Genomic DNA, 14,263 nt, shown 5'->3' with positions numbered 1-14,263 from the left:
AGTCCCTTGGACAGATTTGGCATAGTCCTTTAATTGACTGAATAGCTATATGGCTACTGTTTTTATCCACATTAGTACTATCTCTTTCCCTTGCTGTTCAGCATTATCTGCTTGTAAGTTCCTTTAGCCATAGCTATATCCGAAATTCCCTTGTCTTATACAATTTTCTTGCATCATTTTTCCCCAGTTTCTTCATTAACAAGACTTCTTTTCAGCCACGCTGACCTCAGTCCCAGTTTATCTTGTAAATGAAGATCAGATACTTGGGTTTTCTTTGTTTTATGTATAGAGCCTTTGGGAAGAAGGTTCATGTGCAGATTGAGGTGGGTGTGTATGAAGGTATGAAGCTGACCTAAATGTGCCTGCCCACTCCACTTGGTGTCTGACTCCTACCCTCCAAGTCTACTGCCTCCCTTGGTAGGTGGGCTCTTACGGACTTTATAGTCTCATTAGATTTACAGGTGCTATTAGGGGTGTGGTAGGGTTCTTTTATACCATCACCTACTTATAGCTAGGTATCTGTTGGAGAGTCTTCTCAGTTGGGGTTTTAGTTGAAGAAGTTCAGTGGCAGAGGGAAGAAGCCAGCCCTTTGGAAATTCTGCTGGAGTATGAATAATAACTAATGATTCCCTCCAGCTGTCTGTTGCAGTGATGTGAACGCTTACAGATGAAAATAAGATTGTATTTTGCCAGGGGGTATAAATAGCAAGTGTTTAGAACTCCTTCATGTACAGACATTCTTAGCATTTAGACTTGGCCTTTTGAAAGTTTACTCGCTTTGAATTTATTATGCCATTCTGACCAAGAACATGCAGGAAGTGCGTGTACGTATATCTTTATGCATACACAGATATTGAGGCTTATGTTTGTTTGTCAGGACTCTGAAATTAATGGCCGCCTCGGTGACTAACGTGCAAAGTAACAGAAATGCGTAATAGATCACCTCAGACTGAAATGTTTCTGGCCCGAGTTTTTGACGACCAAATGTACTTAGGGAAAGTTTTCTGCTTTCATCCGCTGGGATGAAGACTCCACCTAAAGGAGGGTGAGAGAAGTGGTCTGGTTTCCCTGGCTTGCCTTCCAAGAGTTGTCCAGACGCGTCTGCCTCGTGCAGCCTGGAAGAGCTGGAGGACTTGGCGGCTATGAAGGGAGAACCAAATATTAGTTGTCTGTCTGGGAGCAAGGGGGTGACTCTGCCAGTCATACAGGGACCGGCTTATCCCTCCTTCACAAGAATAACCCTTCATTCCCTATGTTTTGAAATAGGTATCAAGACGACAGCAGTGAGAAAAGGTGATGAATACATCATAAACGGTGGTAAGATGTGGACTACGTCTGGGTGCCAAGCGGACTGGATGTGCCTGCTGGCAAACACCAGTGAAGGACCTCCCCACCGAAATAAATCTCTCATATGTCTGCCAATGAATCTACCTGGTAATGACACAGAACTCTTTCTCTTCTAATTTGATTTTATTGGTGGTTTTGTGTATGCCCAATACAAGACAGAAAGGTGTTTGACAGAAAGGACTGCACCCTTAAATGCTCTTCTGAGTTAGGTGTTTCACTGTCATACAAAGTTGGTTCTGAAATGCATTTGCACACTTCCACAAAAAAGTGGGGGACAAAAGGAAACGAGAAGGAAGTTAAATATTTTGCAGACTTCAGTTTGTGACTCCCAAATAATTTTATATGGAGAGTCCTTTTTGCCAAAAATAAATTTATAAAAGTTGTTCAGATACACTTGCATGGGAATATTTCATAACCTTCTGTGAGAATGAATAGACAGGTCATTGCCAAGGACAAAATTAATGCCTCAAAGAAATCACTAAAAATAGAGCCAACATTTTTTTTTGGAAGTTATAACATCCAGTGTCTTTCAGTTTTGGAGAAGTTTCAGAAAACTTTTATCTTGGTTTTCTGTCCCCAAAAGGCATGAAGATGCAAGCAGTCCGCAAAATAAATAACATATTACTCTATTTACATAGATATTTGCTACATATGAACTATACAGAAAATGTTCTTAAATTATCTTTCCAAAATAGCATTAAACTCTTTCCTGTTTTGTTTGCGGACTGGTGAACAGAATATATACTTCTTTTTTCAATGCATGGAGAAGAATTTTTAAGCTTGCTGTCTTATTTCTTCAGAAAATATTGAAAATTATTCTCAAACATGTGAAAATAAATGGATAAAGAGTTCAGAGATTTCAAACTTGGGAAATACATGGGAAATACCTCCCAAAACAGTCTTACCCCACATGCCAACACCTGCCTCCCAGGAGCCCGTGGGCAGTACCTGACTCCGTTAGGGTGGGTTTACTGACCAGCTGTATTGAATACTAGAAGGATGCAAAGCTGTGCTGTGATTGTATTGTGTGGATGGTCCTGATCTTCCTCCATTAACCGTCCTCCACCACCCAACCTGGTGGGCTTGCTGAAGAGAAGTGCAGGCATACCCAGGGTGCTTCATGGCTGTGCTCTGCAAAGGGATCTTTTTGCCAGGGTGCTACTATCATTATCAGTTTAAATTACAAAAATAGTCTGTGAGTTAAATGTGGGTGGGAGTGAAAGTTTCAAAGATCTTGGAAGTAGGGATTTGGTTTTGAAGTCGACTAGTAATTTGGGTGAAGACACCGAAGAAATACATCCTGGTCTAAGGGCACAAGTTTCAGCGGTACAGTCCACACGGGTGGACCTGTTGTTAGGTCACACAGCCTATACACAGACCTTCTTTATCTGCGGTAAATAGATTTTGAGTAGAAAATTTGCCTGAGTCACCTGAAACTGATCTGCAGAAGTGTAGAAGTCTTCCTAGAGACAAAAATTGCACTTCTCAAAGTGTATATGCTTTCATTCTTCTGTGTGATACAGATTTTGACCTCCAAAAGGGTCACTGTACCAAGATTGGTGACCTTTTGAAATGAAGTATTAAGACGGTTGATGGTGCTCAGTGGGTGGGTTATATCAGAAGTGCAATTTTTCAGGAAGACAAAGAGGAAAAGTAGGAAAAAGGCTGCCATTTGACACAGATGTGAGGAGGAAGCTCCAGCTGTTTTCATACATCCTAAGGATGTCTGTCTGCCAAAGATTGTGCTCCTTGGAGGGCAGGAGACCAAGACTGTACGGGAAGTGTCTGGAGGACATTACCGAATGATGCACTATCAAGCGTCTGTAGATGCGTGTGTGTCAAAGCTGGGGAACGAGCGTGTTGTGTCTGACTAACTGCTGCAGTCACCAGCCTATATGGCAGGGTAGGGAAGGGATCCGTGGCGCAGCGGTAACTCATTCCTTGCTAGCAGCTGGAAGAACATGGGAGACCAGCCCGGCATTTTTTGCGAAAATCTTAATTGTTTCATACTGGCATAATGTGGTGATAAAAAACAGAGAAAAAAAAAGAAGTTCCAAATCTGAAAGCGAATTATTAACTTCAACTAGTTTATTGGAGATACGAAGTAGGATTTGCTTCAACTAGTTTATTGGTAGTTTATTGGAGATACGAAGTAGGATTTGCTTCTCCTGATTTTAGGTGTGTACAGTGGCTATTCTGGGGTGAAGCAAATCATGGTCTAGATTTGACAGACACTGCTGAATACATTTCTCATAAAGGGAATTTGGATAACAGCAGTGTGGATTCACAGTAGATATCCAAATTAGGTGAATACTCCTCATACTAATGATGTCTTAAAAAAAAAAGCCAAATTTCTTATACGATGAAAGAGAATCAAACAAGTCGTAAAATGTCTGTGTGCAAGATACATGGACAAATGGCTTGCAGCCCTAATCTGGTAACTATTTGTGCACTGGTTTGTCTTCTGAGTCCTCAGATAGCACTAGGGTAAATTGCAAGGAGGAGATAATAAAGAGAAGAGCATCCAGGAAAGGGAAAAGAGCATGTTTCTCAGGTTGCGATTTAAAATGTGCCTCTTGCCATTTGTAATGGCACTAAAAGGTGTCAGGAGAGAGAGACTGCCTTTCTCTCAAGATAGAATATAGAAAATAAAAAGTGATTGTCAGAAGGCTAGAGGAGTGGGAGAAAATAAAAGATCAAAGATGCCAGGGAAGAACTGCCCAGGAAGAGGTATAGCAATCCATCTCAGTGATACTGGTGCAAGTAGCACAAATGGCTCTGTTAGAGTGATTTTAGTAAGTCAGGCACTTGGCCTTGCTAGATTGAGATTTGTGTGTTATTGGATGGCTTGTGATTTATTTAATACAGACAAACTCCAGGAGTTATCTGGGCAGATGATTTCTACTGCAGCTGGTAATTTTTAGTATATAGTACCCCTTATGAAGAGAATGAAGATAATTGAACTAAGTAAAGGAAGATTTTGATGCCCATATTGTAGCCAAAGAGATGATTATGTATCATTGTCTTCAAAAAAGAGAAAATGTAAAGCATGTGCTAGCAACAGAGGGGGCACTACATGAGGCTGATGCAGTTTGGCCTCCTTCAGAATGAGAAACATGAATTAATCTAAGAGCAAGTGAAACTGGTAAGGCACAACAAAGCGGGGATGCTACTGGATTCAGGAAACATGAAGACACCACCCAATCCGGAAGAAGTATGGGTAGAAATCATTAACACATTTAGCTCCCCTAACCAAACCTCTAAGAGCATTCTCCAATAGTTGTTGGATGTGGATCCAGGGCAGAACACAACAGAACTGATTTAGCAATATAAAGAACTGACAGCAGTTGTGCTTTTTCCAGCAGAGTCCTTAGTAAACCACCCACTAACAAGAGCAGTAAGTCCATCCTTATATGGGTGAGGAGCAGTGATTGCATAAAACTAGCTGGAGGTAGACCAAAGACATGATCTCTGAGACTCTTAAAGAAACCAGGCAGTAATATTTCAATAGGAAAAGATGTTCCAGAAATCATTTGGGTCTGTAAATGGTTCAGTGTGTGTTTGTTTAGCTCCGATTTTAATACAGAAACAAACCACAAATGCTTTTTTGGCATGACTGGGTGCAAATTGCTGGATAATTTTCAATCCAAGAGTCAAAAATTTTTATACAGCTGTCCTGATTTTCTTCCTGCATTGAACACATATCAAAGCAAGTATTCCTAACACATAATCTGTTTATAGATTGGCTGGTGGAGAAAAATCTTGAGTGGAAGGTATGGAAGTCTATGTGGACCTTATTCTGAGAGCAGTCTTGGCATTTGGAAATAGTGTCAGTATTTCATCTCTGCAGAGAGATGAAATTTTCCATAACCTTATTCAATACAGCCAGAGAGAGTGAATTTGAAGGGAATGACTGCCAACTACTTCTGCCTGCGAAACCAAAGTAATTTTCACATGGCTGAAGGCCTCCTGTCAGTAGAAGTTGAGATGTCTGTGTTAGTTCAGAAAGAGATGTTCACCGAAAGCCAGAAGGGATAGCAAGGTACAAACAAGTATAGAGAGGGTCCACAACAATCTGTGCGGTGACCAACTCTTACTAAGCGACGTTAGAGAGTAGTAGAGGATTGAAAAAAAATAGAATAAGGATGAAAATATTACCAGAATACCTCCTCATCACAAAACTGGTTAGAATACCATGTATGTGGGTAGCAAAGTGTTTGTTTTTCTGCAAAGACACATATGCTGATTTGGAGGACTGTTTTTCTACGTATATTGACTTGACAGATGTAATCAGCATGTGTTGCACAAACCCTCATGCTTGGTTGTTGGCCTCAGTTTACCCCTGAAACAGTCTTGACTTCCATCCTGAATATTCGCTTTAGCCCCAGAGCTACAAGGAGGTAAAAACTGAAGACGAGGGAATTGCCACAAAAAAATCAGTGGATGTCTGTTAAACTCTCACAGCACAGTGGTAAGCCGTGCTTGCTTCTGAACAATAGCGAGAAAGAACTTGTAGCTAGGAAAAACCAAACAACAGGCAGGAGTCCTACCTGGTGTGAGTAGGTAGCTGAAGTCTTACGCGGCCAAACCTGAAGGAACCGGGTTCGTCTCCAACAGACCATTGCACGTGGGGTCAGTCAGTGCTGTGGGGAAGCAAACCCTCTTCACAAGCATGTCCACGTGAAAACGCAGAGGAATGAATTGTGATCGTTATGAACCCTTCTATGACTACTTAGATGAACTAACTGGTATTTTGTACGCCATCATAAAATACATAGTTTTAACAAAATTTGGAGTTGATATGGAGTTGTTGGATGTTTGTAGCAGTTATGAATTTGAGTCTAACTTTTTATTATTAGGAAAAAGCAGTGTGGTGTGATTATAAACTCTTTCTTCTACAGGTACCGGAAAAAATCAGGATAGGCTAGAAAGGGGAGGATAAATGTGGAAGAGAGGGAAGGAAGAGGATTTCCAGGAGGAGAAATTCTCTAGTTGCAGCTTAAAACATAACTCTGTTTTTGTCATTATTAAATATTTCTCTACTGTTTCACAGCAGTGCAGACACTCAGCAAATACCGCTAAATTGAATTCCAGCATTTTATTGTAGTGCACTAAAAATCAAACATAAGCAAATAAATACTGCATTGTTTCAATACGTGCATGAAGTAAGATTATTATTACTAGTAAACAATTATTATTTGGGGACATAATGAAAAGTGGGACCTTTACAATTGCAGTTTCTGATTTGCTAGTTAAATAAAATGGAAAAACTCTTAAAAATAGGATGTGGGCCATTTTACTTTTAAATTCCAGAATACTGTTATGTTTTTCCTAAACGTAGGTTTCACTGTAGTCTTGGCACATGCCTTCACATCTGCAAACTTCTCTTTCTTAAAATGCTGTACATAGTGCTTCTATTTTTTGTGGCCTTTCTAATACCCGTTTCTTCAGGCATTCATGTTGCTAAAAAGATAGACAAACTGGGCATGAGGTCATCGGACACAGCTCAGATCTTTTTTGAAGACGTAAGAGTCCCCAGCAAAAACCTCATCGGTGAGGAAGGAAAGGGTTTTACGTATCAGATGTTGCAATTCCAAGAAGAGCGGCTGTGGGCAGTAGCCACTGGTAAGTCATCGCTTGTGCTTCTGGGGCTGGGCAGGGACAGAGGGGTCACCCTCTGCATGACTAACGGCACTTTCCCTTTATTGTAAATTGCAGTGACCTCTTACGATCTGTTTTTGAAATCTGTCATAGCCTGGATACAGACAACCTTCCCTTTCTGTAGAAAAACTTGAAATAGAAAATATTTTGTGAGGCATCACAGAGGCTGGTTTTGCCTTGTTTCTTTTTCTTGGTGCTTTTCTGCTGATAAGAAAATATGGCATCATGTTATGTCTGCTACAAATATAGTACGAAGGCTATCAAAATACTGGCATGAAATAGAAGGTCGGTGACTTTTCCTGTAGTACAGTAAGCTATGATGTTTATCCTGGATTTTAGAAAATTAACTTAGCGGCTGTGTAAAGAAGTGGCTCTCACAGGACGTAAGAACTTTGCTTTGCAGATCTGTTTTACCTTTGTACACTTTGGACATAAGTGGTGCAGCACCAAATTCCTTTCCCTGAAGTTACGCTGTCACAGAGTTCCTCTGAACTCAGGCTGTACTTGAATCCACATTCTGGATATTCCAGGTAACCAGGTCCAAGTCCGGATTGTCCATTTTCAGCCTCCCCACCTTACTCCCCACCCCACAGTGTTTGCTTCTTCAACCTAAATATAATGTGGTTCACTGTAAGAAAATTGGTCCTTTTTAAATTTCAGGGTTGTATAATTAATCTCACCATATTCGTGCTCCTGTGCATACCCCGACTGTTACTGTCTGTGTGTGGCTGGGGAATCGGGAACTCTAAGAAGTGATTTTGATTCAGTGACCAAATAAAAAATCAATCTCTGTTGTGGGCTGATCCCAGGCCAAATATTTTAGAGTTCAAATGCTTTAAAAAATCTCTAGTTTGGGCCACAATTCTTAGTTCAGTCTGAGATAAATAGTAAATGTCAGAGTACTTTCAGCAAAGAACAGGAGGTTAGACTCGCAAGGGATGCCACTGCAGACTCGGGCAAGGAGGAGACATGGTCCTATTGCTGGTCCTGCTTTAATCGAGGTGTACACAGACTGCAAGGACGTGCATTGTGCATTTTTATGCTCAGTTTGAAGTCTAAGTTAAACAAAACAATCAGAAACTCTGGGTTGCAGTGATACTCCCCAGGCAGCAGCGCAGCCTGCGGCCTTAGTCATGCCCCAGGCAAAAGTGACGCGCGCTGACAGCATCAAAACACAAAGCCTGGCAGGTTAGATCACTCCTGTTAAAACCACTGGCAGCTTGGTACTGTCCAGCCTTGCACAACCGCCCGGCAGTCTCCGTGCTCTGCCAGGAAGTGGGACACCAGGTTTCAATTCTTCTTTTTGCCCAGAACAACACAGCGGGAGCAAGCGAACCCTCGCCCTGGATGGGCAGTCTGGGAAGGGCATCTTCGCTCCCCCCGCCATGGCCGGGCAGGGGCCATCAGGGAGGAAGAGCCTTGGAGCTCACTTTAGGGACCGGTCCTGGCATCCTCGCTTTCACTGCTTCCTAAAACTTGGAAGAGGCAGTTGACTTCCATTCTTTTCTTTCTTTCCTTTTTGGGCGTTGTTTTGTTTTGTTTTGTTGTGTTTGGGGGGTTTTGTTTTTTGGTTTTGTGTGGTTTTACTATCAAGTGTCATGTGCTCCAGCCTTCTCTTTGGTTATTAATTATCTTCTTCGTGGCCAGATTTCAGAACGTGTGGGGAATTTCCTTCCTTCTTCACCTTTTTTTTTTTCCCCTTTTAAAATGAATTTTCAGTCAAACAGATTTAAAATATGAATGGAAAACTAATTTCCTGGAATTGCAAAATTGGTCACAGGTGTGGTCTTCTCGGCCGAGTGACACGTTATCAAAGGCATTGGTAAAAGTCACTGTGTTTCTTGCTTCATTGAAAGAGAAGAGCTGCCACGTATCTCTCCCATGTTGTGACACTGGGTAAACACCGTCCATTTGTGGACCTGTTGCACTGATCACAGGAAAAGAATGTTGCTATGGCAAGAAAGCAAACAGTTTTTTTGTGAGTTGCTTAACTTAGAGGCAGAGGGAGTTCAGTGTGTGTGAGAGAGCAGAATGGCACTTTTCTAATGACTTCTATCTGCTCTTGCAGTCTCAGTTTTATGAGCACCATGGAGTCATGGCCGGTAAGGAGTATGACAGATCCTTTTGCATGGGCAATGCATATCCTTAAGAGACAGATTGCTCAGCTTGGAGCTCACTGTACATCTCACTAGAGAGTGATCAGCCACAGCCTAAGAAAAATATATTAATTTCCTTTTGTTTTGAGAGGAGACGTAGTAAGGCAAAGTGCGTTTACAGTGAGCAGAAGTTTCAAGTGGAAAAAACTAAGTTGGATGGAGGTACGAGGAAAAGATTATTCTGCATCTGGCAGCTTCAAGTGCTTTCACAATTCTCAGCTGTGCGGTAGACCATGCGTTCCTTAGGCCGCCCTAGAGTGGCATTTCCTGCATGTGCTGTCAGTTGAAACCTGGGGGGCCAAGTTTGTCTGGGGATGTGGAGAACATTGTATGACAAAAGAGGAAACAAATATACAGGGGAGGCGGGGGGAAAGTTCAGGGAGGAAATGAGTTTCACTGTTAAGAATGGCATTTCTCTGTACTTACATGACTGGCAAAGTATTGTGTGCTGTTACGTTGTACAAGGCTGTTGGCAGTCATGGTATTGACGACGTGCTGCGTTTCGTTGCTGTTTGCTGCACAGCTAAGCTTTGCTCATACCTCTAAATACCTGTAGTCATAGAATGGTTTGGGTTGGAAGGGACCTTTAAAGATCAGCGTGTCCAATCCCCCTGCCATGGGCAGGGACATCTTTTACCTTGATCACCTAGATCAGGTTGCTCAAAGCCCCGTCCAACCTGACCTTGAACGCTTCCCATGACGGGGCATCCACAACTTCTCTGGGCAACCTGTTCCAGTGTCTCAGCACCCTCATCGTAAAGAATTTCTTAGCATCATAGAATCATAGAATGGTTTGGGTTGGAAGGGACCTTAAAGGTCATCTAGAAAACATTCTTCCTTATGTTCAATCTAAATCTACCCTCTTTCAATTTAAAACCGTTGCCTCTTGTCCTGTCCCTACAGGCTCTGGCAAAAAGTCTCTCTCCATCTTTCTTACAAGCCCCCTTTATATATTGAAAGGCCGCAACAAGTTCTCCCTGGAGCCTTCTCCTCTCCAGGCTGAACAACCCCAACTCTCTCAGCCTTTCTTCATAGCAGAGGTGTTCCAGCCCTCTGACCATTTTCGTGGCCCTCCTCTGGACCCGCTCCAACAGGCCCATGTCTTTCTTTCACTGTGGGCTCCAGAGCTGGGTGCAGTACTCCAGGTGGGGTCTCACCAGGGCAGAGTAGAGGGGGACCTGGTGGCCACGCTTCTTTTGATGCAGCCCAGCACTGCCATTAGAAGATTTCCTCTGTTTATTTCTATGTGCAAATGGCAGTTCCAGGAATAAGCAGAAGGGCGGTGATGGCAGCGAAGGGAACAGGAGGATGGATCAGCTGGGGCGGGAAGGAGGCAGTGGAGCAGAGGCAGACACTGTGAGAGCAGGTTTCTCGGGCCCCCCACTCCCAGCCCTGATGCATGGTGACAGCCTGAGCAGAAATAGGCCAAAACCCCTTCATGATCTTCAGCCCTTTTGCAAGCAGGACCTAAATAGGTGCTGTTCTGCTCCTTCCCACCCGGTCCTGCTCCTGCCTCCTCTTTGCTGTTTCCCGTCTCTTCTTTCCCTGGTCCTGGATGCTGGGAACCACACAAGCCATGCTGGAGCATCTTGCTCTGACAGACCAACACAAGACTAATCCGTTGTCCTTACCCCTCCCACCTTCCTTCTGCTCTCCCAGCACTGGAACGGACTGTTCAGTTTCCCTCCCAGCGGCTCAGACTCGGCTGTACGCTTCCCAGGTATCAGTCTGGGGGCAAGGGACAAGAGGTGCCTACACACTTCTTGCTCTTTCTTTAGCATCTCTCAAGCCGGAGACCATAGACGTACAAGTGAAAAAGCCGTTAGTGTTGTACGTGCTACAGCGTTGTGTTACACGGTCCTTTGGAAGAACTGGGATGTTCCTCTGTACAAGAGATGTCCCTGAAAACAGCAATTTATTTTCCTGTCCAGAAAACCAGCATTAGGGTGGCAGCATAGTGTATTAACAGAGAAGAAACGAGGACATTATTGTATATGCTCTTTTGAAAAATAAGCATTGAGGTTAGTTGTTTGAGAAAGGAGGGGAAAATATTTAAGGAATAAGAAAAGCTGATCACTTTACGGAATGTGGGGACAGCGTGTGAAAAACAGTACTCTGTGGAAGAGCTGGTGAATGATCCTGGCAGGGGGCAATTGGTGGGATGCAGAGCTGATATGAAAGCAGTATAGGGATGACATTTAAATAGAGGTGATCTTGAAAGCGATGCAAAAAGTAATATGGAAGCACACCAGGCTCCTGTAAGGAACTGTCATGTGAGTAACTGGCAGGTGGGAAAAGGGATTTTGTAGTAGTCCAGCGCTTGGTTGTATTTTGCATTTCAGATTCAGAGTTTTGTGGTTTAGATTCTAAATGTGAATACATGTGGATATGCGTATTTTGAAAAGAGAAAATGTGATCCTTCTCATACAGATGGATTTGTGAACTCTCTCCCTACTGCTTGCCGTAGTGACATGGGTCCACATTTGCCAAACAAAATTCTCCACACATTTAGCACCTGCTGTTATCCTAGCTAAGCTGCACAAGACCGGTAGCCTAGCCCTTCACTTCAAGGCTGGTTTGCCTTGGAAAAGAAACTTTTCTATTTTCTTCTTGTTTAAAACAGGGTATCTCTAAGTTTGCTCAAAAAGGAGCAGCAAACTAGTTCTCTTGCTTTAAAGCAGCGTCTGCCATCTCCCTCTGTCTTCCAGCAGTATCCTATTTTGATTCTGCTTCTATTAGAAGATTCTGCTTCTATTTAGCATTTACTAAAAGGCTGTGAATCTTAATATTTTTCCCTTCCTTTCTGTAGTGGGATCTGATCAGAGAATGCAGATGTAGTAAGCAGTCTGTTAGTGTTCCTTGATCTCTGAATAGGTTTCTGCCTTCTCCCCGAAAGCTTCCTTGAATTTACCTTTCTAGAGCATTCCTCAGTGAGCACACTGCCTTCAGATTTTGTAGCAGACCTTCAGGACACAGGTAGCATGGAAAGCAGGAGTTGCCACAAGCTTTTGCTAGGGCCGCAAATGAGGCATTAAAGATAACGTTTCCATATTTGTCATTACATACTGCTCTCTATGAACTTTCCTTCCCTCTACCCCACACCCCTTCACTCTCCTCCGAGTTTTGGCAGTTTGGGGCTCAGGTGAAATAGGGGTAAAGAGGTCTTCAAGGTACAAGGAAATAGCAGATTTTTTTCAGAATTGAAACTGCACCCCAAACTGAGCATATGGAATAATTTACTTTAGAAAACCTAATGTATTGTTTGTACAATGTGAAAAAAGCATCTTTTTCAACCAGAAGAAAATCAAGAGATCCGGTTAAAATGATGTCTTGTTCTGTGCTTTGCTTCTCCAAGTCCTGACACCGCTGGAAACTATAATACAAGAAACTATTGACTACACTCGCCAGCGGAAAGTGTTTGACCAGACCGTCCTGCACAACCAAGCCGTGCACTTCCGCCTGGCCGAGCTGGCAACCGAAGTGGAGCTCCTTCGCTCGCTGCTGTACCGCACCGTAGGTGAGCTCCCACATCTGCCTTCCCAGATGTGCTTCTCGTCATGCGAAGAACGTTGTCTGGCTAAAGGAACATGGGGAGGTGATTGCCGGAGAGGCAGGCTGTGATCAGTGACTGTGTGTGTATAACTGTGCTTTTTTATTTCTTTTGGGTTTTTTTTAGCTCTCTATGTGGAAGGCAACGACATGACAAAATTTGCTTCCATGGCTAAGCTAAAGGCAGGTCGTCTGGCCCGTGAAGTGACTGATAGCTGTCTCCAGTTTTGGGGAGGAATGGGATTCACCAGCGAGGTTCTGGTGAGCAGGTTGTACAGGTAAGCAAGTGAGTGGTGAAAATAGGAAATGGCTTTACTGAAATTTGGCCTCTTAAATGTCCTGCTAAAAGATCACCCGCTTGAACAGGGCACCAGCTCCTAGCCAGTGTGAATGGTATTCTTCCACTGAATGGCACGTCACTAATGTACCTTGTGGATGCAAGGGCATCCGCAGTCCCATTGACTTTGGGGTGACCTCTGTGAGTGTCAGGACGTAGGCTGACTATTCCTTTGCCAAATCTTGGCTTTGCATTACAACTGTGTAGTTTGAACTACCCACGGGTTAGCTTGAATGTCAGGTGAAAGAAGTAAACTCCATTCCCTGATGGTCCTCTGGTACCTGCCAGACAATAGGACAATGGAAAAAAGGGGAAGCCTACCAACAAGCGATTTTTTTTTCTCTTTGCTCGCTCTTTGCTTGTAGTCCTGATTACAAGAACAGAACTAAAACAAAACAGAAGTTTTCTTCCAAAACCAATGAAAATCAGCTTTATCTTTTTCCCCAAATACATGTGTGAAACTGGAGTTCACCATTAGGCTCCTGCGGTAGTCTTTTCTGATAGCAGTCTCCACCTGATGCGTGACAACAGATACCGTGTGAGAAGTATGAGAGATGTAGCTGCTTCCAGCAAGTTGTTAGATCATTAAAACGGTACAGAGGCCTTTTTGCAAATTAATTGAAGTCTCTTCAAATTTTACCATATATCTACTTAGAGCAAAATTCTCTCTAAGTGAACAGTTTTCTTGGCAGCTGCTAGGAAAATTCTGGCCCTGGTGTCTTGTATTCTGTAGAAGCACCAAAATGGAACTTGCATTTTCTTGCAGCAACAGATTTCAGTTCAGCCCTTATATACACGATACCTAATCAAAGGTTAGCAAAATTTGTTAGTGGTTCAGTTAGTTGAAAGTTTTGGTAAATGTATCTGTGTATATGAGAGCAGAACACTTAAAAAAAAAATCTGTAAAAAGCTTGTTTCTTTTTAGTAGGTTGAGTTACTTTTTCTATTTTTAATAGCATTTTATGAACAAGAATGCCACTGTGGTAAGTCAGAGAGATCCTGAACTTTTTTTGACTTGTGGATTCCTGAAATTTTCTGCTGAAGGTATAGACAGCTATATGGCAGTTGTTTTAAGCCAGCGGTCAATATGATGGTTTTTCTTAGTTTTTTTTTTCACAGCCTCTTTATTAGCAGCTAATGGTCCCTGGTGATGCAGATGTTAAAAGCTACTGCAGTAGGCACTCTGAATAAAATGAATCCTTGTCTTGAAGAG

The 14,263-nt window shown here is 42.7% G+C and overlaps 1 protein-coding gene across 1 annotated transcript in view; it reads left to right on the top strand.

The window, feature by feature from the left end:
* The window catches only part of LOC142079477 (putative acyl-CoA dehydrogenase 6), an 89,891-nt gene that overhangs the window by 69,872 nt on the left and 5,756 nt on the right, over positions 1-14,263 (top strand). The window contains exons 5-8 of the mRNA XM_075143747.1: positions 1,267-1,434; positions 6,799-6,972; positions 12,520-12,681; positions 12,841-12,991. Coding sequence (XP_074999848.1) covers positions 1,267-1,434; positions 6,799-6,972; positions 12,520-12,681; positions 12,841-12,991 — 655 coding nt within the window. The remainder of the gene's footprint in view (positions 1-1,266; positions 1,435-6,798; positions 6,973-12,519; positions 12,682-12,840; positions 12,992-14,263) is intronic.

This window comes from Calonectris borealis, chromosome 2 (genome assembly GCF_964195595.1).
Source record: "Calonectris borealis chromosome 2, bCalBor7.hap1.2, whole genome shotgun sequence".
In the NCBI taxonomy this organism is placed as follows: Eukaryota; Metazoa; Chordata; class Aves; order Procellariiformes; family Procellariidae; genus Calonectris; species Calonectris borealis.
This window is presented reverse-complemented; position numbering and strand designations above follow the sequence as displayed.